This window comes from Electrophorus electricus, chromosome 1 (genome assembly GCF_041902795.1).
Source record: "Electrophorus electricus isolate QZ-2024a chromosome 1, ASM4190279v1, whole genome shotgun sequence".
Classification (NCBI taxonomy): Eukaryota; Metazoa; Chordata; class Actinopteri; order Gymnotiformes; family Gymnotidae; genus Electrophorus; species Electrophorus electricus.
In genome coordinates this window covers 29,718,304-29,742,802 of record NC_137497.1, presented here as the reverse complement: position 1 = coordinate 29,742,802, position 24,499 = coordinate 29,718,304, and the positions used below count along the sequence as shown (strand labels likewise).

The 24,499-nt window shown below is 38.1% G+C and overlaps 2 protein-coding genes across 2 annotated transcripts; both read left to right on the top strand.

Annotated features, from left to right (window-relative positions):
* The first annotated feature begins 3,247 nt into the window (after positions 1 to 3,247).
* Positions 3,248 to 11,548, top strand: LOC145659514 (choline transporter-like protein 4). Its single transcript, XM_081722350.1, has 23 exons — positions 3,248 to 3,257; positions 4,294 to 4,342; positions 4,585 to 4,658; positions 4,776 to 4,854; positions 5,348 to 5,447; positions 5,746 to 5,834; positions 5,955 to 6,006; positions 6,096 to 6,156; positions 6,348 to 6,459; positions 6,553 to 6,636; positions 7,457 to 7,569; positions 7,829 to 7,951; positions 8,114 to 8,213; positions 8,515 to 8,607; positions 8,811 to 8,913; positions 9,192 to 9,451; positions 9,607 to 9,701; positions 9,788 to 9,891; positions 10,160 to 10,233; positions 10,492 to 10,562; positions 10,678 to 10,772; positions 11,005 to 11,089; positions 11,329 to 11,548. The coding sequence occupies exons 1-23, from the start codon at positions 3,248 to 3,250 to the stop codon at positions 11,412 to 11,414; spliced, it is 2,112 nt and encodes a 703-aa protein (XP_081578476.1). The 3' UTR covers positions 11,415 to 11,548.
* Positions 11,549 to 16,773: 5,225 nt separating this feature from the next.
* LOC145659509 (choline transporter-like protein 4) lies at positions 16,774 to 24,394 on the top strand. The gene is made up of 20 exons (XM_081722341.1): positions 16,774 to 16,798; positions 17,185 to 17,233; positions 17,476 to 17,549; positions 17,667 to 17,745; positions 18,237 to 18,336; positions 18,635 to 18,723; positions 19,442 to 19,525; positions 20,363 to 20,475; positions 20,735 to 20,857; positions 21,020 to 21,119; positions 21,421 to 21,513; positions 21,717 to 21,819; positions 22,098 to 22,357; positions 22,513 to 22,607; positions 22,694 to 22,797; positions 23,065 to 23,138; positions 23,397 to 23,467; positions 23,583 to 23,677; positions 23,932 to 24,016; positions 24,246 to 24,394. Exons 1-20 carry the CDS (start codon positions 16,774 to 16,776, stop codon positions 24,329 to 24,331), a joined length of 1,902 nt encoding a protein of 633 aa, XP_081578467.1. The 3' UTR covers positions 24,332 to 24,394.
* Positions 24,395 to 24,499: the final 105 nt, after the last annotated feature.

Genomic DNA, 24,499 nt, shown 5'->3' with positions numbered 1-24,499 from the left:
GAGCCATTTTGTTTCCAATGCTGAAAATGTTAAATGAGAGTAAAACCAACAGAAAAATAGTTTTTGGCCTAGGCCAAACAAACGAGACATTACAATGGGCATTCCCCCCTTTAAAAGATTCACAGTAGAAATGTAAATATATGTATAATTTATTAATGTAACATAAAATAGCAATAAGAAAAATGCAAAAATACTATGGTGAAGGACATTGTGACAAAACCCCATGTGAATGCTTATATTACAATCCTGTTTGGACAAGTTTGATCCTCAGTCTCTACCAGTGGTTAATTGTATCTTCTTACAAAAAAAAGGAACCTTATGGCCTGTAATGGATAGTCATTATATATATAAAACAATTACAATGCTGCAAAAAAAACAAATTGTCAGCAATATCAATGGCTAATTTAAATGACAATAAGGTAGAAACTGAATTATAAGAAGAAAGCCATATATTAATCTGTTTTGAAAGAATTCAAATAGTTAATATCACTGTGGCTAGTTGTACTGTGCACTAAGATATAGTTAGCTTCAGCTTGTGAATTGTATTTACAACTTAGATATGGATGTGAACTTTAATTTCCAGCATGTAACACAATTTTAAAATTTTACCCAGCATAAAGGTGTTTCCCTTCTGATCAGTTCACCTAAAATGAACAGAATCCAAATGTGCTAAAATGTGCTACCTAACCAACTATTGTGCTTTTCTAGATTCTCCATTTACTATCTGGATCACACCACACCTCATTTCAACATCTCTTCACCAGACTTACACACAGAGGTATTCTGCAGAGGTCAGTGAAAGGAACTGGGTTTTGGATTTCTCTGGCCATAACTGACACCAAAACAAAATTAAATACAGATTATGGACAACATACATAAAATGCCACAGTACACAGTATGATTTTGGTCCCACAGTAACTGCCTTTGGTCACTGATGTTCAAAATATCAGTGAAAATCAAAGCAGTGTATATTTGGCAACACTGTAAAGCATTTGAGTAGGACTTTGTGTAGACATCTTCGAATTCTTGAGATGTAGTTCCAACGTAGTTGCTTTCTACATTATTTTTTTTTCTTTCAATGAAACATGTCTTTAACTGAAACATGTCAAAAAAATAATAATAATAATTTAAAAATCTAAACGTATAAAAGAATCAGGGCAGTTAGTGTTGAATTTGCTGTGTCCAAATGTTAGTTTGGCTACAAGGGACTTCACATGAGATTCAATTAAGCAAACAGTATACAAGATTTCTGGTCCTAATACATACTGACAGTATGTGACAGCAGGTAAGAGGCACATTTTGGCACTTCAGATTTGGCATTCTAATTTTTTTGCTTGTCCACTGGATTTTTAGATAATGAATATGTCAGGCACTTGTTGGGTCTGGACAGTACTGAGCATTTGTCTTTTATATTTGATGTTTTTAATGAAGAGTGGTTCAAGTGATTTGGCTAAATATTTGCGGTCATCCCAGATGGAAGCAAACGGGACGGGTACGAAAGTGGCACTGTGTAAGCGTGTGCTGTTCACACATTGGACTTGGAACTGTCCTTGGATTGGCTGTGCTCTGCAGCCACCTCTGGAAGTGTGGGGGCGGAGCTTAGGACGGGGCTCCGGAAGGAAAAATGTTGGACAGGCAGCTGCACCTCTTCTAGCAAGTCATTGGGCTTCATCCTGTACAGGCAGCACAAAGACTGTCAATGAGACACTGACTACGACTTACTGCTGATGGCTGAAAAAGTCGAAAGAATACTTCTACCAGGGTAAAGTTACCATAGGCGAGATCTTAAAGCATGTCACAAAAATAAGAATGTCTCCTTTGTTGTCATAGGTTTAAAGGCCAAGCACCACCTAATAGACCTCCCTAAAGAGTTCACATTATCTTAGATACTACAATAAAAGCACATGTAAATTAAAACTAAAATAACATGTTCACTGAAGTAAATTGAAGGAAAAACCCCAAAAATGTCGCTCTGGAAATTCCAGAAAGTTGACGAGTGATGTCACTGGTTGTCATCAGACAGTGTGCTAACAGATATGAAGCTGCAATATGCACATTACCAGTAACCAGTGTAACTGGAACCAAGAAACTGGTATATGCTGTTGCAGTAGTCATGCTTGAGACAGTGGACAAGATAGAGAAAACAGTAGTGGTGATAGAAACATCTAAAGGAAGCAATATGAGAAATTGCAAAAATACCAGGGACTGAAAGAAGAGAGAATGTGGAGGGTTAGCATCAAGGTTGTCCCAGTGGTGATAGGGGAACCTGGGGCAGTGACTCCTAAGCTCGAGGAGTAGCTTCAACAGATCTCAAGAATGACATTGTCAATCTCAGTCCACAAGAGTGCAAACCTGGGAGCAGCAAAGCTAAAACTTCCAGACCTCTGGTAGAAGGCCCGATTGCCGAGCATGAAAGGGCCACAGATGTGAGACAGATACACACATGCATACACACACTCTCTCTTTGTCTTTCTCTACAAATATACTAGAGCTGAGGAAGTAAAATTTGTGTAGTGCATGTGCCTTATCTTCAGTCAAAGGCTAAAATAACCTCTCATCTGTTGGAATAAAAGAAGAAATTTAAGTTAATTTCAGAAAGCATTACTTTCTTTGTTGTCATGCTTAAAAACAAACCTTTGACAATAATTTTATATATATATATATATATATATATATATATATATATATATATATATATATATATATATATATATATATATATATATATATATATATATATATATATATATATGTGTGTGTGTGTGTGTGTGTGTGTGTGCGTGTGTGATTTGTTTTCCCACTGTACTTTACTGTATTATTTTTACTGTGCTAAGTGTATCAGAAATCAATTTCATTAATTTTTCACAGAAGCAGTATATATAGTAGCTATCTTAATCCACTGTTGTTTCGTTAGCAACATTGTAAAATCATATAAATTTAGCCATCGATATCTTTTATTTTTGTATTCTTCTTCATCAAAGGAATCAAACCCTCAGGCTCTAAAGCTCCGTTACCTTCGCCGCTATTTTCCAAAACTGCTGCAACTTCAGCAGCTGTAAACTTGTTTTACAACATTTTTGGAAATGTATCCGACGTGAAGGGAACGCCGTAATGATTTCATGATTGTTTATTGTTTAGTTTCACACAGATTGACACACAAATTCATCAATAACACACGTAGAAATGGATCAGCTCTGAGTGACAGACGAACAGACGAATCACACGGCGATCGTCCTGTGATTCGACGATGAATGACGGTAAAATGTACTAAAAGTGTTACTCGATTGGGGGCGGGAGAGTCTTCTTTTAAGCGCAGACTGACTGCAGACTTTTATTTATCTCAAATAAACAATCAATCAGGGTCCATGTCCTTCCTGATAAAAATTGGAGTTGGGAGCATTCATTTATTCTGGCATACATTACAGACTTTAAAGTTTTTTTTCAGAATTGTCAAAAAATTATTTGTCAGTCGCATAGACGTAGTTTTGGGAGGGGACGGGGGACGTGTCATTTAGCCTCAGGTTATATCTTGGTGACAAGCCTAAGGTTACATTATTATGTAAAGATTATTTTATTATTTGTTTAGCTTTTTTTAGTACGTTAAAAGCACAGTGACCTTGGACATTTTAAGCGTATAGGCCTAAATATCCGACGCATGACATAGCAAGCAGAGTGTGAGCATCGCACAGCATGGAAGGCAGGTGCTCGCGACCAAGATGCCTTTGTTGATGAGCTGAGAATGAGAACGTGCTGTGACACGTCACAATGTGTCCATAACCTGGAATGTGTGCGTCATAAGAACAGAGTATCATATGTAAGAATATTTTTTACTGTAACATTACACATTGAGGACTCTGTGTGATCGAAAGTGCAAGGAGGAAGAGTACGATGGTCAGGAAACCGGATTATAATGGTGAGGTGTTTTTTTTTTTTTTTGTTTTTTTTTTCAGATATATCCATCCATATGCCAAAGATTTTATGAGAATCCCATACGCCATATGCAATGGTTAACAAAAAAACATTGTACAAAACTATCATGTACATTTCATGTTAAAATTATAATAGCTCTTACATACTTGCTAGGTCTACTTCATATTAAAAACATTCATGTAGTGTACGATCTGTAACTATGTATCAGATCAAAAGCATATGTGTACAGAAGGTGTCATAAAAATATGTAACTGTATATAAAATGTGTTAGACAAAATATAGAGTACCAGTCAAAAGTTCAGACACACCTGACTGAATGTATGTTTTTCATAGGTTTAAACTCATTATATTCTATGTTTTCAGGGGAACCTTTCCCATATGAGCCTTTTTTCAGGGGACCAGTTAGCAAGAGGTGAGTCCTTAAATCTCTCAATGTTCCTCCCATTTACTCCTTCATATCAGTTGACTTTAGTAAACTATTTAAAGCACACAGATCATGGATCACAGAATGTCTGTTATTAGCTCTATACAAGAAATATATGAAGGCCATAGATCTACTAAGACTTATTTGAAACTCATTTGACTTAGCTAAATAACTTTATTACATAATTGAAATGATACAAGTGTGTAGCAATACTTCTTGTTTTTCTTCAGGAGTTGTACAGACATTATCTGCTGTATGACTTTTGTGGCTGCAATTGTCAGCTATATGCTTATTGGCATCCTGGGTAAGAAACATTTCCAACTACACTTTCATGGAAAAATGATTATTCTGGGCTTATAAGAAAGGTCTTTTACACATGTATGGCTTGTGAGATATCCTTCTAACAGAGGTTCTAACACAGCTTTGTTGTATGGAGACCCTCGTCATGTCCTGTTGCCCCGGAATTCCACTGGGATGTTCTGTGGATCTGGAGTCAATTTGTAAGTCCCTCACATACTGGATTAGTATTTATGTCTTCACAGGAATACCAAAACAGCACACTCAGTATGTAAGGAACACTGTCAATATTCTCTCAAATGAGTAGAACTAGCATTACAGTGGAGCTGTGCAGGTTCAAATCATGTGGATACATTAAAGAGCAACAGTGCAAGATGGGTTAGATTTTAGGTTAAATATTTTCATGATTGGCAATTCACAGCAACAAGTGGACCCAATCAAATCACACATGTTTAATGATTGCCTCTAAAACAAAGGGTCCAAACTCAGGTCTAGGAGTGTCACAACACTACGGAGTTTATTGTTTACCCCAATCAAACTCACCCTAGAAGAAAGAACACTTAGGGGAGTAATGGTGTGACTACACCACTGAAGCCTGATGCACATCCTCAAAAAACTGAATAAAAATTGTTTCTTTAATTGGCTAATATTCATGTGTCAAGCTGCATTTGTTTCCAGCATCCTCTTGTGTTTCAGTGACAAACCAAATGTCCTCTACTTTGACGTTCTGAAGTGTGCCAGAGCAACCACAGAAATGGATGCCACTCTAGAGGGTCTCCAGTGTCCAACCACTCAAGTGAGATTTCCACAAAGATTTCCTGTTGAAATTGTACAGAGGCTGAACACGTTTGAATGTAGCCTATTAGAAATCTGCACATGAGACTCATTTATTACAAAACAGTTTATTATGTAGTATGTGAATGCAAGTTTGTAAGTCTGGGGGCTTGGGTATCTTTTTGTTGCTTGGTTTAGGAGCCTTTTGCTGTATCATGCAATGAACAATGAAGTGTAGATATAAATATGAAAAGCAACACTGTGTTTAGCTGCTCAAATAAGATCTCCTTCACTCTGTGTGTTTGTGCATTGGCTTGCAGGTCTGTGTTAAAAAATGCCCTTCGGAGTTCTGGAAGTTGCCCCCAGAGGCGTATGCCCCAGATGCCCTACCTAAAGACTTCTTTCAGCAGCAGTATTGTGATCCTAGACTTGACCTTGCCCAAACCACATTGGTAAAACCTCACACTGCAAATGAGCAATGTAACCAACTTTATCGCTGGCAAATAAATCCTCACCACCCTCTTGACAGAACAGAATCTGTCATATCAGAAGTCTTTGCAATATGCAACCCTTTGTTCCAAGTAGATGGAATTAATTCATTGGTTAAGCCAATCACACATACATAGGATTCAGTATGTTAATGAGATTTTCACATGCATTTCTACTACAGAGTGTTCAAGACATCCTCAATCAAGAGCTTTGTCCGTATTTCTACACCCCAAGTAAACCAGGTACAGACAGCAGGATTACCTTTACAACTACCTGTCTATTTGTCCATCCTGTTTTGTAACAGTTTGACTATGCTATGCACTAAAACATAACCAAACCACCAGGACTGTGCATTTACCGCCATCATAAGTCAGTAGGTTTCATTTTTAAAGTCATATTATTTTTCTGTTTCTCTGTGTCTCTCTCCCCTCAGCACTAGGGAAATGCCTGCCTAGCTTTGAACTACAGGACGTTCCTCCAGACTTCTCTCTCCCTGGATTCGCTTCCGTAGATGAAACAGTCAAGCACATAAAGAGTGCTATGGAGTAATCCTTCACACACACTCACACACACATATGCATTGATGGTTGGTGTTGATCTATAAGCTGCTTTTGCTGACCAGTATTTTTTGCTTGCAGCTCTCTTGTTTCAGGATTCAACTTTAAGTCAGTGGGGTTACGGATTTTTGAGGATTTTGCTACATCATGGTATTGGATATTAATGTAAGTTAGTTTCATACAAGATTGTATTACACCCAGACATTCTATAGTGTGTGTGTGTGTGTGTGTGTGTCTGTGTGTGTGTGTGTGTGTGTGTGTGTGTGTGTGTGTGTGTGTGTGTGTGTGTGTGTGTATATATATATATACAGAAAGATTTCAGTTGATTTTCCTTCATCAATCTGCATAGAATACAATACTATATGCAATACAATACTACATATAATACTGGCCAGCGAGATCTAGGGAGACTGTTTGTGGTTTCAAACTTCTTCTATTGGAGAATGATGGAAGCTACTGTGATCTTGGGCAGTTTCCAAGCTGCAGAATATTTCTTGTAACCTTCCCCTGATCTGTGTCTTGACACAATTCTTGACACAATTCTCTGAACTTCATGACTTGGCTTTCACTCAGACACTATGAACTGTGAGTCCATAAACAGACAGATTTCTGCCTTCCCTGATTATGTTCAGTCAATTCAGTGAAGCACAGGTGAACCCTAATGAAGTTTAAAAAAAATTACAGGGACCATTGATAGAAGTAGGATTCAACAGAGCTCAATAAAAACTGTCTTAACAACAGACCTCAATATGTATGTTAATGCAGTATTTCAGACTTTTATTTTAAATAAATGTACAAAACATTATAAAAACCAATGTTTGTTTTCTTGTTGAGGAGTATTTTATCTAGATTGATGAGGAAAAATAGTTAAATCAATTTTAAGATGAGTAATACACAACAAATTTGAAACTTTCTGTATGCATTTTAAGTAAATATTTCTCTCTCTCTCTCTCTCTCTCTCTCTCTCTCTCTCTCTCTCTCTCAGAGGTCTGGTGGTTGCTATGGTTGTTAGCCTCATGTTCCTCCTGCTTATGAGATATCTGATGTTCGTGCTACTGTTGGCTCTCATCGTGGGAGTGCTCGTAGCTGCAGCGTATGGTAAGCCTGTACAATACATGTTTTAACATACCTGCCATTAGCGACCAGCTCACTGGGTAATAATTAAGCCCTTCATGAATGGTCTCCTGCTGCACTGAAACAAGGAAAATACCAAATTACTGTGGATGGTTCTATGACTGGCACTGATTTGCTGCCCTATAGTGTATGAACTCTGCATGGGACCCTTAATTTTAAAGACAAATTGCAGGGGGTTAGATTAGTGAATGAGGATGTAAGCTGTCTACTCTGTCTTTCTCAGGTATCTACTACTGTTACCGGGAATATAACCACTACAGACACTCCAAACTCACCCTCGGTGACATTACTTATAATTCAGAATTCTCTGTCTACCTTCAAGTGAAAGAGACGTGGCTGTTCTTCTGTAAGGGCTATCAGATTTTCTCACAAGACATGTATTGACAGTATATAAAGTAGAAACAAACATGTTGTAAAGAAAGGAATTTTTCTAAGAATGGATGCATGGCTTTGGTTTATACTGTTGCTGTATGTGAATGATTTTTGTGTGTTTGTGTTTATGTGGCAGTGGTGAGCCTGTGTCTTTTGGAATTCGTAATTTTACTCTTCCTGACACATCGGGGGAGGAGAATATCTGTTGCATTGGCACTGATCAAAGAGTCCAACAGGTAGAGCTTTTTAGGCCTTCAGACACATAGGCGGTAGTAAATATATCCATTGCCAGCATTTCTTTAAACAAATGTCAGCCATCTGCTATGTCCTTCTTGTTTTTGTTGTTGTTGCTGTTGTTTATAAACAGAAAATCACCTTGGATACAAGAAACCCATTAACATTTTTCTTCAAATCAGTGCAGTCTCGGCATTCCTACATTATTACTCATATAAAGCCACTTCGCGGGGCAGCCTGTATAAAGGCTCTCTTGTGCTCTTAAGGCTACATGAGGCCTTTTGTGCTCTGTGCTGTGTGTAGGGCGGTGAGTTGTGTGATGACCACACTGGCTTACCCCTTGGTGACGTTCCTGCTGGTGGTGATAAGCATGGCCTACTGGGGAATCACTAGCCTGTATCCTCTGCCACTTCCTCTTCTCACCTACCTTCACTTCCTGCTAACAAAGCAAGGCAGTAACTGTATATCTGTCCTCGCCACTGAATTAGTGCTGTAGCTTGGATTGTATTGGTAGTTTGTTGTTGAAAATGTGCTTGTGTCAGTATTTTGTGTGTAGAGTGTGTGTGTTAGGCTGTGTCCTTGACCATTACTGCCCTCAGGTATTTAGCCACATCAGGTGCTCCTGTATACCATGTCGCTGCTCTCAACTCCTCCATAGCCAACTGTAGTTCTATCACAGGCTCAGAGATTTGCATTCCCAAGGTCAGTCGCCTACATACACCCACACACTATAAACCCAAACTGTAATATTGTTCCCTTTCAAATATATAGTATAACATTCACATTTTGCTATTTGCAGCTTCATACAGACATAATATGGTGAATGTATATGATATTCATATGATATTCATACTTCACAATGACTTATTTTAGATGCATTCAGATTACTGACATGTTCCAATAGCCTGGTAATGATTCATTTCACATCTCTTTCCTTTTATTTATACTGTTGTTGTTGTCTTCTTCTTGTTTCTTTTCAGGAATTCAGTGCTTCTCTCCATCCTGATTGTCCATCTGTGCGCTGTGTGTTTTTTAAATACGATGACACGGACTTGTTCTCAAGGATCGCACCCTACCTGCAGATCTATAATTTGCTGGCTTTCCTCTGGTGCGTGAACTTCATCATCGCCCTGGGCCAGTGTACACTAGCCGGTACCTTCGCATCCTTCTACTGGGCCTTCAGTAAACCAGCAGACATTCCCCCGTACCCTCTCTTACAAGCCTTCATCCGGACACTAGGGTACATAGCACTCGTGTTTCATCCCTGCTCCGCTCCGATTGCTTTGATATCAGCCACACCCGAAAGTACATTCCCTTGGTTTGGTGACTACTAACCTAGTACAGAGTCCTAACTGCTCCCCACCTCTAAAGTCTACTAAACTGCTTTTTTTCAAGGTGTCATGTCGGCTCTTTAGCATTGGGTGCTGTCATCCTTACCATATTCCAGGTCCCTCGGATGTTACTGGAATATCTTGACCATAGGTTCAGAGGTAACAATATATATAAAACCTTCATGACCTTAGTCCTGCTTTCTCCTGTCTGTAACTGTAATGTGACACAATTGTCTACTCCACAGACTGCCGGAATTTCTGTTGTCAGTTTGTGATGATGTCCCTCAAATGCTGCTTTTGGTTCCTGGATAAATTCCTCAAGTTCTTCCACAGAAACACCTATATCATGGTGTGTCTCATATCCAGCTGCACACAAAAAAATGATCGATGCTGAAATAACTGTTTTTATGTGTCTTCAGTGATCGGTTGTCTAGCGTTAGTATGAGTATTAGATAAAAACTAAATGAAAAACTGTATGGTGTATATTAGTATGATATGGTTTTTTTTTTCACTTTGTGGTAATAGCATCAAAGTATGTAATTGTGTCCATATGACTAGTGAAATTTACTGAGTGTACAATCTGACTCAACATGCTGTTTGTGGTTGATAATATACAGATTGCTATACATGGAAACAATTTCCATGTGTCTGGCAAGAATGCTTATATGCTCTTGAGGAGAAATATTAACCGGTAAGTCCTCAGACAGAGGAGATGTTTCGTACATATTATTGAACGTATGGGGTTGTGTGTGAATGTGAATGATTTAATGTTGCTGTTGTGGAACAAATTACTTCCATTTCCTTGTTTTAAAGGCAAAAATATTAACTGGAGGAATTTATCAGTACATACTCATGTGAAAATAATTTGTATACATATTTTTAATATGAGTACCAATTGTTCTAGCTCAAGTTTAGCACGCTGTCCTTGACCATGTCCCTCTGTCCACAGGGTGGTGGTGTTGGACTGTGTTACAGACACACTGCTGTTTTCCGGCAAGGTGCTGGTGGTCGGATTAGTGGGTGAGAAATACAGTGTGAAGTCATGTGTATGTTACCCATACTACACTTCATCACATTTAAAAGGTACAACACACTTTGAAAGGTAACTCTGGGGGTTTTCTACATTCCCTGTAAGGTCTGCTGGCTTTCTTCTTCTTCTCTGGGAGAATCAGGCTGCCAGATGACAATTTCCAGATTCAGCTGCTGCATTACTACTGGTTGCCCGTTATCGTATGTATTGCCTCCACTGTCGGATAACCTCAGAACAAACTCAAGTGCTGACACTTGCTTCTGTGTGAGATCAAAACATCAGCATATTCAGTACACTGTATAAATGGGTTTAATGACAGCAACTGTAAAGTCACTTTATAAATAACCAGGATTTACACAATTATTCTGTAGAGCAGTGCCTGTTATAGTACTGACGGCCCAGCGTATATATCTACTACTGCTGTTTTTTTAGACGGTGATGGCAGGAGCTTACTTGATCGCTCAGGGCTTCTTCAGTGTGTACAGCATGTGTGTGGACACCCTTTTTCTCTGCTTCTGTAAGCCACACACACACACACACACACACACACACACACACACACACACACTCATTCCACCAGTTCATGACACTGGGCACACACAGTTGAAAGCTTGCATGGTCCAGTCCCTTTACTTCAGAGAGAGTAGAATTATAAAAAACATTATTAGCTCACATTTCAGTCTTAAGCTACTATATATTCCAATCAACAGGACTACATTGTTTTCACTTCCACTGTAATGTTTTTGTCTCCTCTAGTGGAGGATCTGGAGCGTAATGAGGGCACCATGCTGAGACCATACTACATGTCCGGGTCTCTGTGGCGAATCCTCAATAAGTCCTAAAGAGCCTTAAAAAAGACAGCTTTCGACCACATCCTTTTCCAAACTTTTCATAAATAAACCAAACAAGCATTTATGTTAGTATTTTTTTCTTTGTTACTGTAAAACTGCTCAGCATTCTGATCGCTGCTGTAATGTTCAGAAGACAGCTGACGGGGCCTCTTTCAGGACTGATTTGGTTTTGACCAAACAGCAGACACACACTGGATGTTCTGGCAAACATTGAGTAGGAGTAAGCTTGTGCCTAAATGTGGGGTATATGAGAAGTTTTAGTTCTTTGCCAACTCCTGATTATGCATAAAAGATCACATTCCATGGTATGATATGATATTATTTTTTTATTTCTGCGTATAATAGAGAGTATACGAACTAGTAAGAATGACTGAGCTAATTGCAAATTTTCTTACTTTATTAACTGAATACTATTTTATATATGAAATATGTGAACGTTTACAACATATAGAATACATTTATGATGTGATACAACAGTTGATAAAAAAACAATAAGAATATAAAATCCCAGAAATCTATTTTCCATTCTTTTTTCACACGTATGAAGTCATAAGCTTATCCACATGGCCCGTTATGACCAATACATGCACTATTCTGAAAAGGCTTAGAGTAATTTTGATTTTCACACAATGCAATTTTTACAGAAGACAATGCCTTGAAAAAATGTCCAGTTCAAATGGTTTATACAGACTGGTTCTCAGCACTAAAAATGTACAGTACATCATTCATTACTTTCACTTTAAACCAATATATTTCATTTCTGGTTGGATTTTCTCTCATAAGGATTAATACCAATTAATTAAGACAGGTTTTCAATTAAAGACAAAGGTATAGTTGCCAGTAATAACTGGAACTTTAGAAGGGATCTAGGTCATTTGTATCAGTGTAAAATATTTAACACAGATTTAGGACAGCTGGTGGTGTGCATCTAATTGTTAACATATACACTAATACATCCACTAAAGCCTACCATAATGATATCAACACCAAATGCAACAAAGTAATTTTGTTTCCAATGCTGAAAATGTTAAATGAGAGTGAAACCAACAGAAAAATAGTTTTTGGCCTAGGCCAAACAAACGAGACATTACAATGGCCAGCCCACCTTTAAAAGATTCATAGTAGAAATGTAAATATATGTTTAATTTATTAATGTAACATAAAACAGCAATGAGAAAAATGCAAAAATACTATGGTGAAGGACATTGTGACAAAACACCTTGTGAATGCTAATATTACAATCCTGTTTGGACAAGTTTGATCCTCAGTCTCTACCAGTGGTTATTTGTATCTTCTTATTAAAAAAAAAAGGAACCTTGTGGTCTGTAATTGATAGTCATTATATATATATATAAAACAATTTCAATGCTGCAAAAAAAAAAAAAATTGTCAGCAATATCAATGGTTATTTTACATGACAATAAGGTACAAACTGAATTATAAGAACAAAGCCATATATTCATCTGTTTTGAAAGAATTAAAATAGTAAATATCACTGTGGCTAGTTATACTGTGCACTAAGATATAGTTAGCTTCAGCTTGTGAATTGTATTTATAACTTGGATATGGATGTGAACTTTAATTTCCAGCATGTAACACAATTTTAAAATTTTACCCAGCATAAAGGTGTTTCCCTTCTGATCAGTTCACCTAAAATGAACAGAATCCAAATGTGCGAAAATGTGCTACCTAATCAACTATTGTGCTTTTCTAGATTCTCCATTTACTATCTGGATCACACCACACCTCATTTCAACATCTCTTCACCAGACTTACACACAGAGGTATTCTGCAGATGTCAGTGAAAGGAACTGGGTTTTGGATTTCTCTGGCCATAACTGACACCAAAACAAAATTAAATACTGATTATGGACAACATACATAAAATGCCACAGTACACAGTCTGATTTTGGTCCCACAGTAAATGCCATTGGTCACTGATGTTGAAAATATCAGTGAAAATCAAAGCAGTGTATATTTGGCAACACTGTAAAGCATTTGAGTAGGACTTTGTGTAGACAGCTTCGAATTCTTGAGATGTAGTTCTGACGTAGTTGCTCTCTACATTATTTTTTTTTCTTTCACTGAAACATGTCTTTAACTGAAACATGTCAAAAAAAATAATAATGAAAAAAACTAAACGTATTGAAGAATCAGGGCACTTAGTGTTGAATTTGCTGTGTCCAAATATGTTAGTTTGGCTACAAGGGACTTCACATGAGATTCAATTAGATGATACCACACACTTCAGGATATAGAAATTACTATATTTTGTAATATATTAATTATATTTCCTGACATTTTCCCAAATTAATCATTGTCATTTCTCTGTGTAACATGTCAAAGGCCTGCGCAGACTTTCCATTACATGTTTGAAGCTAAAACATTTTTAAATTACTTAACTACCACACCAATAAGTTACTTGGCATGCTCAGAAGAGAATAGCATGTGCTCAGTTACCAAACATCTTAAGCAAACAGTATACAAGATTTCTGGTGCTAATACATACTGACAGTATGTGACAGCAGGTAAGAGGCACATTTTTGGCACTTCAGATTTGGCATTTTAATTTTTTTGCTTGTCCACTGGATTTTTAAGTAATGAATATGTCAGGCACTTGTTGCGTCTGGACAGAACTGAGCATTTTTCTTTTATATTTGATGTTTTTCATGAAGAGTGGTTCAAGTGATTTGACATACTGCTAATTCAAGATATCTCTAAATACAGTTTGAGTAGACATAATGCTAATTCAAGACATCTCTAATTACAGTTTGAGTAGACATAATGCTAATTCAAAATATCGCTAAATACAGTTTGAGTAGACATAATGCAAATTCAATACATCTCTAATTACAGTTTGAGTAGATATAATGCTAATTCAAGATATCGCTAATTAGATTGAGTAGACATAATGCTAATTCAAGATATCTCTAAATACAGTTTGAGTAGACATAATGCTAATTCCAGATATGGCTAAATACAGTTTGAGTAGACATAATGCTAATTCCAGATATGGCTAAATACAGTTTGAGTAGACATAATGCTAATTCCAGATATGGCTAAATACAGTTTGAGTAGACATAATGCTAATTCAGTACATCTCTAATTACAGTTTGAGTAGACATAATGCTAATTCAAGACATCTGTAATTATATTTTGACTACTTATATTTTGATTTAAAAAATATTAAATGGAGGAATTTAATAGTACATACTTATGTGAAAATAATTTGTATACATATTTTTAATATGAGTGCCAAGAAAGGGCTACTTTGATCAGTCATTTTTATGTGTTTCATTGTTCTAGCTCAAGTTTAGCACGCTGTCCTTGACCATGTCCCTCTGTCCACAGGGTGGTGGTGTTGGACTGTGTTACAGACACACTGCTGTTTTCCGGCAAGGTGCTGGTGGTCGGATTAGTGGGTGAGAAATACAGTGTGAAGTCATGTGTATGTTACCCATACTACACTTCATCACATTTAAAAGGTACAACACACTTTAAAAGGTAACTCTGGGGGTTTTCTACATTCCCTGTAAGGGGAATGTAGTAAATTGAAGGAAAATGTAGTAAATTGAAGGAAAAAACCAAAAAATGTCGCTCTGGAAATTCCAGAAAGTTGACGAGTGATGTCACTGGTTGTCATCAGACAGTGTGCTAACAGATATGAAGCTGCAATATGCACATTACCAGTAACCAGTGTAACTGGAACCAAGAAACTGGTATATGCTGTTGCAGTAGTCATGCTTGAGACAGTGGACAAGATAGAGAAAACAGTAGTGGTGATAGAAACATCTAAAGGAAGCAATATGAGAAATTGCAAAAATACCAGGGACTGAAAGAAGAGAGAATGTGGAGGGTTAGCATCAAGGTTGTCCCAGTGGTGATAGGGGAACCTGGGGGCAGTGACTCCTAAGCTCGAGGAGTAGCTTCAACAGATCTCAAGAATGACATTGTCAATCTCAGTCCACAAGAGTGCAAACCTGGGAGCAGCAAAGCTAAAACTTCCAGACCTCTGGTAGAAGGCCCGATTGCCGAGCATGAAAGGGCCACAGATGTGAGACAGATACACACATGCATACACACAAACACACACTCTCTCTTTGTCTTTCTCTACAAATATACTAGAGCTGAGGAAGTAAAATTTGTGTAGTGCATGTGCCTTATCTTCAGTCAAAGACTAAAATAACCTCTCATCTGTTGGAATGAAAGAAGAAATTTAAGTTAATTTCAGAAAGCATTACGTTCTTTGTTGTCATGCTTAAAAACAAACCTTTGACAATAATTATATATATATATATATATATATATGTGTGTGTGTGTGTGTGTGTGTGTGTGTGTGTGTGTGTGTGTGTGTGTGTGTGTGTGTGTGTGATTTGTTTTCCCACTGTACTTTACTGTATTATTTTTACTGTGCTAAGTGTATCAGAAATCAATTTCATTAATTTTTCACAGAAGTAGTATATATAGTAGCTATCTTAATCCACTGTTGTTTCGTTAGCAACATTGTAAAATCATATAAATTTAGCCATCGATATCTTTTATTTTTGTATTCTTCTTCATCAAAGGAATCAAACCCTCAGGCTCTAAAGCTCCATTACCTTCACCGCTATTTTCCAAAACTGCTGCAACTTCAGCAACTGTAAACTGGTTTTACAACATTTTAGGAAATGTATCCGACGTGAAGGGAACGCCGTAATGATTTCATGATTGTTTATTGTTTAGTTTCACACAGATTGACACACAAATTCATCAATAACACACGTAGAAATGGATCAGCTCTGAGTGACAGACGAATCACACGGCGATCGTCCTGTGATTGGACGATGAATGACGGTAAAACGTACTAAAAGTGTCACTCGATTGGGGGCGGGAGAGTCTTCTTTTAAGCGCAGACTGACTGCAGACTTTTATTTATCTCAAATAAACAATCAATCAGGGTCCATGTCCTTCCTGATAAAAATTGGAGTTGGGAGCATTCATTTATTCTGGCATACATTACAGACTTTAAAGTTTTTTTCAGAATTGTCAAAAAATTATTTGTCAGTCGCATAGACGTAGTTTTGGAAGGGGACGGGGGACGTGTCATTTAGCCTCAGGTTATATCTTGGTGACAAGCCTAAGGTTACATTATTATTTAAAGATTATTTTATTATTTGTTTAGCTCGCGACCAAGCTACCTTTGTTGATGAGCTGAGAATGAGAACGTGCTGTGATTTCACATGTCACAATGTGTCCATAACCTGGAATGTGTGTGTCATAAGAATAGAGTATCATATGTAAGAATATTTTTTACTGTAACATTACACATTGCGGACTCTGTGTGGTCGAAAGTGCAAGGAGGAAGTGTACGATGGTCAGGAAACCGGATTATAATGGTGAGGTGGGTTTTTTTTGTTTGTTTGTTTGTTTTTTCAGATATATCCATCCATATGCCAAAGATTTTATGAGAATCCCATACGCCATATGCAAGGGTTAACCAAAAAAAAACATTGTACAAAACTATCATGTACATTTCATGTTAAAATTATAATAGCTCTTACATACTTGCTAGGTCTACTTCATATTAAAAACATTCATGTAGTGTACGATCTGTAACTATGTATCAGATCAAAAGCATATGTGTACAGAAGGTGTCATAAAAATATGTAACTGTATATAAAATGTGTTAGACAAAATATAGAGTACCAGTCAAAAGTTCAGACACACCTGACTGAATGTATGTTTTTCATAGGTTTAAACTCATTATATTCTATGTTCTCAGGGGAACCTTTCCCATATGAACCTTTTTTCAGGGGACCAGTTAGCAAGAGGTGAGTCCTTAAATCTCTCAATGTTCCTCCCATTTACTCCTTCATATCAGTTGACTTTAGTAAACTATTTAAAGCACACACATCATGGATCACAGAATGTCTGTTATTAGCTCTATACAAGAAATATATGAAGGCCATAGATCTACTAAGACTTATTTGAAACTCTTTTGACTTAGCTAAATAACTTTATTACATAATTGAAATGATACAAGTGTGTAGCAATACTTCTTGTTTTTCTTCAGGAGTTGTACAGACATTATCTGCTGTATGACTTTTGTGGCTGCCATTGTCAGCTATATGCTTATTGGCATCCTGGGTAAGAAACATTTCCAACTACACTTTCTTGGAAAAATGATTATTCTGGGCTTATAAGAAATGTCTTTTACACATGTATGGCTTGTGAGATATCCTTCTAACAGAGGTTCTAACACAGCTTTGTTGTATGGAGACCCTCGTCATGTCCTGTTGCCCCGGAATTCCACTGGGATGTTCTGTGGATCTGGAGTCAATTTGTAAGTCCCTCACATGCTGGATTAGTATTTATGTCTTCACAGGAATACCAAAACAGCACACTCAGTATGTAAGGAACACTGTCAATATTCTCTCAAATGAGTAGAACTAGCATTACAGTGGAGCTGTGCAGGTTCAAATCATGTGGATACATTAAAGAGCAACAGTGCAAGATGGGTTAGATTTTAGGTTAAATATTTTCATGATTGGCAATTCACAGCAACAAGTGGACCCACTCAAATCACACGTTTAATGATTGCCTCTAAAACAAAGGGTCCAAACTCAGGTCTAGGAGTGTCACAATACTACAGAGTTTATTGTTTACCCCAATCAAACTCACCCTAGAAGAAAGAACACTTAGGGGAGTAATGGTGTGACTACACCACTGAAGCCTGATGCACATCCTCAAAAAACTGAATAAAAATAGTTTCTTTAATTGGCTAATATTCATTTGTCAAGCTGCATTTGTTTCCAGCATCCTCTTGTGTTTCAGTGACAAACCAAATGTCCTCTACTTTGACGTTCTGAAGTGTGCCAGAGCAACCACAGAAATGGATGCCCCTCTAGAGGGTCTCCAGTGTCCAACCACTCAAGTGAGATTTCCACAAAGATTTCCTGTTGAAATTGTACAGAGGCTGAACACGTTTGAATGTAGCCTATTAGAAATCTGCACATGAGACTCATTTATTACAAAACAGTTTATTATGTAGTATGTGAATGCAAGTTTGTAAGTCTGGGGGCTTGGGTATCTTTTTGTTGCTTGGTTTAGGAGCCTTTTGCTGTATCATGCAATGAACAATGAAGTGTAGATATAAATATGAAAAGCAACACTGTGTTTAGCTGCTCAAATAAGATCTCCTTCACTCTGTGTGTTTGTGCATTGGCTTGCAGGTCTGTGTTAAAAAATGCCCTTCGGAGTTCTGGAAGTTGCCCCCAGAGGCGTATGCCCCAGATGCCCTACCTAAAGACTTCTTTCAGCAGCAGTATTGTGATCCTAGACTTGACCTTGCCCAAACCACATTGGTAAAACCTCACACTGCAAATGAGCAATGTAACCAACTTTATCGCTGGCAAATAAATCCTCACCACCCTCTTGACAGAACAGAATCTGTCATATCAGAAGTCTTTGCAATATGCAACCCTTTGTTCCAAGTAGATGGAATTAATTCATTGGTTAAGCCAATCACACATACATAGGATTCAGTATGTTAATGAGATTTTCACATGCATTTCTACTACAGAGTGTTCAAGACATCCTCAATCAAGAGCTTTGTCCGTATTTCTACACCCCAAGTAAACCAGGTACAGACAGCAGGATTACCTTTACAACTACCTGTCTATTTGTCCATCCTGTTTTGTAACAGTTTGACTATGCTATGCACTAAAACATAACCAAACCACCAGGACTGTGCATTTACCGCCATCATAAGTCAGTAGGTTTCATTTTTAAAGTCATATTATTTTTCTGTTTCTCTGTGTCTCTCTCCCCTCAGCACTAGGGAAATGCCTGCCTAGCTTTGAACTACAGGACGTTCCTCCAGACTTCTCTCTCCCTGGATTCGCTTCCGTAGATGAAACAGTCAAGCACATAAAGAGTGCTATGGAGTAATCCTTCACACACACTCACACACACATATGCATTGATGGTTGGTGTTGATCTATAAGCTGCTTTTGCTGACCAGTATTTTTTGCTTGCAGCTCTCTTGTTTCAGGATTCAACTTTAAGTCAGTGGGGTTACGGATTTTTGAGGATTTTGCTACATCATGGTATTGGATATTAATGTAAGTTAGTTTTATACAAGATTGTATTACACCCAGACATTGTATAGTGTGTGTGTGTGTGTGTGTCTGTGTGTGTGTGTGTGTGTGTGTGTGTGTGTGTGTGTGTGTGTGTGTGTGTGTGTGTGTGTGTGTGTGTGTATATATATATACAGAAAGATTTCAGTTGATTTTCCTTCATCAATCTGCATAGAATACAATACTATATGCAATACAATACTACATATAATACTGGCCAGCGAGATCTAGGGAGACTGTTTGTGGTTTCAAACTTCTTCTATTGGAGAATGATGGAAGCTACTGTGATCTTGGGCAGTTTCCAAGCTGCAGAATATTTCTTGTAACCTTCCCCTGATCTGTGTCTTGACACAATTCTTGACACAATTCTCTGAACTTCATGACTTGGCTTTCACTCAGACACTATGAACTGTGAGTCCATAAACAGACAGATTTCTGCCTTCCCTGATTATGTTCAGTCAATTCAGTGAAGCACAGGTGAACCCTAATGAAGTTAAAAAAAAAATTACAGGGACCATTGATAGAAGTAGGATTCAACAGAGCTCAATAAAAACTGTCTTAACAACAGACCTCAATATGTATGTTAATGCAGTATTTCAGACTTTTATTTTAAATAAATGTACAAAACATTATAAAAACCAATGTTTGTTTTCTTGTTGAGGAGTATTTTATCTAGATTGATGAGGAAAAATAGTTAAATCAATTTTAAGATGAGTAATACACAACAAATTTGAAACTTTCTGTATGCATTTTAAGTAAATATTTCTCTCTCTCTCTCTCTCTCTCTCTCTCTCTCTCTCTCTCTCTCTCTCTCTCTCTCAGAGGTCTGGTGGTTGCTATGGTTGTTAGCCTCATGTTCCTCCTGCTTATGAGATATCTGATGTTCGTGCTACTGTTGGCTCTCATCGTGGGAGTGCTCGTAGCTGCAGCGTATGGTAAGCCTGTACAATACATGTTTTAACATACCTGCCATTAGCGACCAGCTCACTGGGTAATAATTAAGCCCTTCATGAATGGTCTCCTGCTGCACTGAAACAAGGAAAATACCAAATTACTGTGGATGGTTCTATGACTGGCACTGATTTGCTGCCCTATAGTGTATGAACTCTGCATGGGACCCTTAATTTTAAAGACAAATTGCAGGGGGTTAGATTAGTGAATGAGGATGTAAGCTGTCTACTCTGTCTTTCTCAGGTATCTACTACTGTTACCGGGAATATAACCACTACAGACACTCCAAACTCACCCTCGGTGACATTACTTATAATTCAGAATTCTCTGTCTACCTTCAAGTGAAAGAGACGTGGCTGTTCTTCTGTAAGGGCTATCAGATTTTCTCACAAGACATGTATTGACAGTATATAAAGTAGAAACAAACATGTTGTAAAGAAAGGAATTTTTCTAAGAATGGATGCATGGCTTTGGTTTATACTGTTGCTGTATGTGAATGATTTTTGTGTGTTTGTGTTTATGTGGCAGTGGTGAGCCTGTGTCTTTTGGAATTCGTAATTTTACTCTTCCTGACACATCGGGGGAGGAGAATATCTGTTGCATTGGCACTGATCAAAGAGTCCAACAGGTAGAGCTTTTTAGGCCTTCAGACACATAGGCGGTAGTAAATATATCCATTGCCAGCATTTCTTTAAACAAATGTCAGCCATCTGCTATGTCCTTCTTGTTTTTGTTGTTGTTGCTGTTGTTTATAAACAGAAAATCACCTTGGATACAAGAAACCCATTAACATTTTTCTTCAAATCAGTGCAGTCTCGGCATTCCTACATTATTACTCATATAAAGCCACTTCGCGGGGCAGCCTGTATAAAGGCTCTCTTGTGCTCTTAAGGCTACATGAGGCCTTTTGTGCTCTGTGCTGTGTGTAGGGCGGTGAGTTGTGTGACGACCACACTGGCTTACCCCTTGGTGACGTTCCTGCTGGTGGTGATAAGCATGGCCTACTGGGGAATCACTAGCCTGTATCCTCTGCCACTTCCTCTTCTTACCTACCTTCACTTCCTGCTAACAAAGCAAGGCAGTAACTGTATATCTGTCCTCGCCACTGAATTAGTGCTGTAGCTTGGATTGTATTGGTAGTTTGTTGTTGAAAATGTGCTTGTGTCAGTATTTTGTGTGTAGAGTGTGTGTGTTAGGCTGTGTCCTTGACCATTACTGCCCTCAGGTATTTAGCCACATCAGGTGCTCCTGTATACCATGTCGCTGCTCTCAACTCCTCCATAGCCAACTGTAGTTCTATCACAGGCTCAGAGATTTGCATTCCCAAGGTCAGTCGCCTACACACACCCACACACTATAAACCCAAACTGTAATATTGTTCCCTTTCAAATATATAGTATAACATTCACATTTTGCTATTTGCAGCTTCATACAGACATAATATGGTGAATGTATATGATATTCATATGATATTCATACTTCACAATGACTTATTTTAGATGCATTCAGATTACTGACATGTTCCAATAGCCTGGTAATGATTCATTTCACATCTCTTTCCTTTTATTTATACTGTTGTTGTTGTCTTCTTCTTGTTTCTTTTCAGGAATTCAGTGCTTCTCTCCATCCTGATTGTCCATCTGTGCGCTGTGTGTTTTTTAAATACGATGACACGGACTTGTTCTCAAGGATCGCACCCTACCTGCAGATCTATAATTTGCTGGCTTTCCTCTGGTGCGTGAACTTCATCATCGCCCTGGGCCAGTGTACACTAGCCGGTACCTTCGCATCCTTCTACTGGGCCTTCAGTAAACCAGCAGACATTCCCCCGTACCCTCTCTTACAAGCCTTCATCCGGACACTAGGGTACATAGCACTCGTGTTTCATCCCTGCTCCGCTCCGATTGCTTTGATATCAGCCACACCCGAAAGTACATTCCCTTGGTTTGGTGACTACTAACCTAGTACAGAGTCCTAACTGCTCCCCACCTCTAAAGTCTACTAAACTGCTTTTTTTCAAGGTGTCATGTCAGCTCTTTAGCATTGGGTGCTGTCATCCTTACCATATTCCAGGTCCCTCGGATGTTACTGGAATATCTTGACCATAGGTTCAGAGGTAACAATATATATAAAACCTTCATGACCTTAGTCCTGCTTTCTCCTGTCTGTAACTGTAATGTGACACAATTGTCTACTCCACAGACTGCCGGAATTTCTGTTGTCAGTTTGTGATGATGTCCCTCAAATGCTGCTTTTGGTTCCTGGATAAATTCCTCAAGTTCTTCCACAGAAACACCTATATCATGGTGTGTCTCATATCCAGCTGCACACAAAAAAATGATCGATGCTGAAATAACTGTTTTTATGTGTCTTCAGTGATCGGTTGTCTAGCGTTAGTATGAGTATTAGATAAAAACTAAATGAAAAACTGTATGGTGTATATTAGTATGATATGGTTTTTTTTTCACTTTGTGGTAATAGCATCAAAGTATGTAATTGTGTCCATATGACTAGTGAAATTTACTGAGTGTACAATCTGACTCAACATGCTGTTTGTGGTTGATAATATACAGATTGCTATACATGGAAACAATTTCCATGTGTCTGGCAAGAATGCTTATATGCTCTTGAGGAGAAATATTAACCGGTAAGTCCTCAGACAGAGGAGATGTTTCGTACATATTATTGAACGTATGGGGTTGTGTGTGAATGTGAATGATTTAATGTTGCTGTTGTGGAACAAATTACTTCCATTTCCTTGTTTTGAAGGCAAAAATATTAACTGGAGGAATTTATCAGTACATACTCATGTGAAAATAATTTGTATACATATTTTTAATATGAGTACCAATTGTTCTAGCTCAAGTTTAGCACGCTGTCCTTGACCATGTCCCTCTGTCCACAGGGTGGTGGTGTTGGACTGTGTTACAGACACACTGCTGTTTTCCGGCAAGGTGCTGGTGGTCGGATTAGTGGGTGAGAAATACAGTGTGAAGTCATGTGTATGTTACCCATACTACACTTCATCACATTTAAAAGGTACAACACACTTTAAAAGGTAACTCTGGGGGTTTTCTACATTCCCTGTAAGGTCTGCTGGCTTTCTTCTTCTTCTCTGGGAGAATCAGGCTGCCAGATGACAATTTCCAGATTCAGCTGCTGCATTACTACTGGTTGCCCGTTATCGTATGTATTGCCTCCACTGTCGGATAACCTCAGAACAAACTCAAGTGCTGACACTTGCTTCTGTGTGAGATCAAAACATCAGCATATTCAGTACACTGAATAAATGGTTCTTTCTTTAGATACCAAAGGGTTTAATGACAGCAATTGTAAAGTCACTTTGTAAATAACCAGGATTTACACATTTATTCTGTAGAGCAGTGCCTGTTATAGTACTGACGGCCCAGCGTGTAAATCTACTACTGCTGTTTTTTTAGACGGTGATGGCGGGAGCTTACTTGGTCGCTCAGGGCTTCTTCAGTGTGTACAGCATGTGTGTGGACACCCTTTTTCTCTGCTTCTGTAAGCTACACACACACACACACACACACACACACACACCTACTCATTCCACCAGTTCATGACACTGGGCACACAGTTGAAAGCTTGCATGGTCCAGTCCCTTTACTTCAGAGAGAGTAGAATTATAAAAAACATTATTAGCTCACATTTCAGACTTAAGCTACTATATATTCCAATCAACAGGACTACATTGTTTTCACTTCCACTGTAATGTTTTTGTCTCCTCTAGTGGAGGATCTGGAGCGTAATGAGGGCACCATGCTGAGACCATACTACATGTCCGGGTCTCTGTGGCGAATCCTCAATAAGTCCTAAAGAGCCTTAAAAAAAAGACAGCTTTCGACCACATCCTTTTCCATACTTTTCATAAATAAACCAAACAAGCATTTATGTTAGTCTTTTTTTGTTTGTTGCTGTAAAACTGCTCAGCATTCTGATCGCTACTGTAATGTTCAGAAGACAGCTGACGGGGCCTCTTTCAGG

Bases quoted from the DNA above. Each gene is read 5' to 3' on its own strand.
- LOC145659514 (XM_081722350.1), top strand. The intron at 5,448-5,745 runs GTGAGATTTCCA...ATTGGCTTGCAG, and splicing joins TCCAGTGTCCAACCACTCAA to GTCTGTGTTAAAAAATGCCC. The intron at 9,452-9,606 runs GTACATAGCACT...CTTTTTTTCAAG, and splicing joins GCCTTCATCCGGACACTAGG to GTGTCATGTCGGCTCTTTAG.
- LOC145659509 (XM_081722341.1), top strand. From the start codon at position 16,774: ATGGTCAGGAAACCGGATTATAATG. The intron at 23,468-23,582 runs GTGAGAAATACA...ATTCCCTGTAAG, and splicing joins GCTGGTGGTCGGATTAGTGG to GTCTGCTGGCTTTCTTCTTC. The intron at 23,678-23,931 runs GTATGTATTGCC...CTGTTTTTTTAG, and splicing joins ACTACTGGTTGCCCGTTATC to ACGGTGATGGCGGGAGCTTA.